This window comes from Typopeltis vanoorti, chromosome 8, assembly GCF_054136105.1.
Source record: "Typopeltis vanoorti isolate ZY-2024b chromosome 8, IOZ_Tvanoo_1.0, whole genome shotgun sequence".
Lineage (NCBI taxonomy): Eukaryota > Metazoa > Arthropoda > Arachnida > Uropygi > Thelyphonidae > Typopeltis > Typopeltis vanoorti.
This window is the reverse complement of record NC_143556.1, coordinates 5,533,654-5,537,558: the sequence shown is the minus strand read 5'-3', so window position 1 is coordinate 5,537,558 and position 3,905 is coordinate 5,533,654. Positions and strand designations below refer to the sequence as shown.

Genomic DNA, 3,905 nt, shown 5'->3' with positions numbered 1-3,905 from the left:
TATTTTAATTCTTTTTGAGTGTTGTAAAAATTCCATTAAGCCTCCAACATGAAGTGCAAAAGTAGTTTACATCATTTTTATTGTGCTGGTCTCAGCGAAAGCCAATTTAAAAAGCTCTCCAAAGACAAGAAACAAAATTGGAAATGCGCTTCTTGCAAATGCGGCGAACAACAAAGACCGGCAACCTCTTCCGGGGGTGATTACTCTTGCATTCCAGAGATTAGTAACGCAGATAATATATGTATAATGGATTTAATGGGATTAATAAAAGAATTAAAAAAAGACATCAACGACTCAAAAAGTTCGACTGAATATACCTCGAACAAAATAGATGACTTTCTGGGTATCATTGCTGGCCTAACACAAGAAGTTAAGGACCTTAAAACAAAGAGCTGTGAACTAGAAAACGCAAATATGGAGATGCGTAGGGAGCTGAAAATAATTCATGAAACTGTGGATGATTTGAATCAACAGGCAATTAGTTCAAACCTAGAAATTATTGGTGTTCCTCATGAGTTACGTGAAAATGTGCACGAAATAGCGAAGAAAATGGCATGTAAAATCAAAATCAGTTATAATGGAGATGATATTGAGGCTACACATCGTGTTCCTAATGGGCAGAAAAACAGACCAATGTCTATCATTATAAAATTTAAAAATAAAACGATCAGAGACAAATGGCTGAACGGAAACAAAACTTTCAAATATAGACTAAGTACAACTGATATATGTGAGTGTTTTAAGAATAGTAAAATATATTTAAACGAGCACTTGACTGGAAACCTAAAACACCTACTATTTATTGCCAAGAAATGTAAAGAAGAAGTCAACTACAAATATCTCAAACAGGGCAAACGTTTCATGAGAAGAGACGACACATCTAAAATATGGCGAATCAGATGCGAAGAAGACTTGTGTAAACTCATAGAAAACAGCGAGAGTAATAACTAATTACGAACAACGATGACAGATGAGAATAATAACTGTGATGTCCCTTTTCATAAATGTGTAATTTTCCATGATTCAGCAGAATTAAGAAACTTTTTATCCTCAGACACTGTAAGTACTTTGAAAATTTTGCACGTAAATAAAAGAAGTATTCCAGATAAATTAAAGAGCACATTAAATTACTGCTAGACAATTTAAATTATCGGATAGGTGTTCTGATATTAACAGAAATCTGGGTTAAAGACGAAGAAATTAATTTGTACCAATTAAGCGGATTTGAAAATTATTATCAATGTAGAAATTATAAGAAATCTGGAGGAGTAATCATCTTAATCCGAAATTCCATATCTGTTAATAACATTACTAACCTAAAAATGAAAACAGCTGAAAATGTCAATTTATATTTAGAACATCATAATAGTTAATATATAATGGCTGTATTAGGTCGCATTGTTACACAGAGTCCAACTTTATACAAGAACTCGAGTGTAGCCTAGATGAGATCGGAAGTGACAATGTTCTCATAATTGGGGATATGAATATTGACTAGCTGAGGAATAGCGGATCCTCTCAAGATTATCTAGATCTACTTGCCATGCATGGACTCAAACAATATATTAATGTCCACACTAGAGAATTCAGTGGTCGTAGAACGTGTCTAGATCATGTATTTGGGAGAACGTTAAGTGGAAACAAAATCCAAGCAGCAGTTCTGCGCCAACCTCTCGCGGATCACTTTCCAATCGGTATTAAAGTGCATTTGCAAGTACAGCACAAAGATAGTATAACCGAAAACATTCCCTACACAACAACTGACTCCAAAGTATTGAAACGTAACTTGAGCAATGTCTCCTGGGAAGATACAATGCCTGAAACAAATATTGATACCTCGTATCAGAAATTTATTGCAATATTGAACAATAAAATACAAGACTCGATTAAAGTTAAAATAATAGACAAAATAAAATAAACAAAGCCCTGGATTACACACGAAATCAGACACGACATACAAATTAGAGATAAAGTGTATAAAAAGTTTAAAAAATACCCGCACAATCAATATTATGAACGCAGTTTCAAGTTCTTTAGAAATCTGATACATCATAAATTAAAAGAAAGTAAAAACGAAATGAATTCCTAAAATGCCAAGGAAACCCCAGAAAACAATGGAAGTTTGTGAATAAATTAATCGGTAAAGATACGCACAAACAAAACCTCCCCATATTTAAAGATATCGATAGGAATAGAGAAAATGGAGTGAGAGGATTAGCTGAAGAATTCAATAACCATTTTACCACAGTCAGTGAAAGCATTCTGACAAATGCTAAACCCACCCCTCGGAATTGCACTCTCAAGAGACTTGATAACTCCATCTATCTTTTCCCCACTCGTGAAAACGAAATCAAAAATATTATAGCTATCCTAAACACAACTAGAACTTCAGGATACGATGGTATCAACACAAACATTGTGAAAGAATGCCAAATGTACATCACAGAACCCCTAATGTAGATTTTTAACTTATCACTGATGATAGGCACGTTTCCATGAGATTTTAAGAAAGCCGTACTTGTACCTATTTACAAAAAGGGAAACAAAAATAACTTGAAAAACTACAGACCGATCTCCCTTCTACCGGTCTTTTCGAAAATATCAGAGAAATTGGTAAAAATTAGATTCGTGAAATTTTTGGATAAAAACATCTTCTTTTCAAAGAATCAATTTGGGTTCAGGCAAAAGTTTAGCACAGAACATGCTTTACTGAACTTCACAAACACAGCTTACACCTCCCTTGACGAACATAAACTAATATTAACAGTATTTCTAGATATAAACAAAGCTTTTGACTCTGTATCACATGAAATTTTAATAAAAAAATTAGAAATCATAGGAATACGAGGTACTGCCCTAAACTGGTTCAAAAATTATTTAAATGCCAGATCACAAATTGTAAAAATAAACAACAGCTATAGCAGCTCCAAAACAGTTGACTGCGGTGTACCACAAGGATCTGTCTTGGGACCAATTTTATTTAATATTTATATCAATGACGTCCCAATCTTAAACTAAACAGTAAAATAAATACTTTTGCAGATGATACAGTACTAATTTTCTCTACCGACACACTCGAACAAATGAAAACCATCGTGAATGCTGATCTTTTGAAAGTAACAAATTGGTTCCAGTCAAACCAACTCAGTCTGAATGTCTCGAAAACTAAATATGTAAATTTTAATTTGCGAAATACAACAGGCAAAATGAACTTCACTGCACAATTAATATTTTATGATTGGAATTGCAGGACAAATTCAAATTGCAACTGCGAGAAAATAGAAAAGGTCAGTGTAATAACTTACTTGGGATTAAAAATTGAGAGGAATTTAAGCTGGAAACCGCATATCACCGATGTCGTAAATAAAGTAAGGATTATGTTAAACAGACATTACTACTTAAACAGATTCTTAAATTTAATATGCTAAAAATATTATATTCTGCCTGGATTCAAAGCACACACTACAATGTGGTATATTAAGTTGGGGAGGAATCCATCGCACTACTCTGAAACCTTTAGTCTCGACTCAGAATAAAGTAATTAAAATCTTAATTAGAAACAAATACAAGGATACTGCAATGTGTAATAAAGACACCATACTAAACATATTACCTCTTAGATGTTTATACGTCTATAGGGTACTATTATTCATAAAAAACGACAACGAATACGTAAATATCAAACAAAATGCTTTCCTTAGTAGACACAAGGGCCTAAAATATTTAGTTCCAAAAGCAAATAAAGAAGCGACACACAAACATTACACTTCTTTAGCGACAAAAGTATTCAACACACTTCCTTTAACAATAAGAAATGAAACTAACCCAAACAAATACAAAACTCTAATCAAAGCGTATTTATTTTCCCACAGAAATGAGGAAGTTCTGTTCAAAATAATTGTATA

General features: G+C 33.0%; 1 protein-coding gene across 1 annotated transcript; it reads left to right on the top strand.

The window, feature by feature from the left end:
- Positions 1 to 246: 246 nt before the first annotated feature.
- Positions 247 to 951, top strand: LOC150103696 (uncharacterized). Its single transcript, XM_090397057.1, has one exon. It carries the CDS (start codon positions 247 to 249, stop codon positions 949 to 951), a length of 705 nt encoding a protein of 234 aa, XP_090253183.1.
- The last annotated feature ends 2,954 nt before the right edge of the window (positions 952 to 3,905 follow it).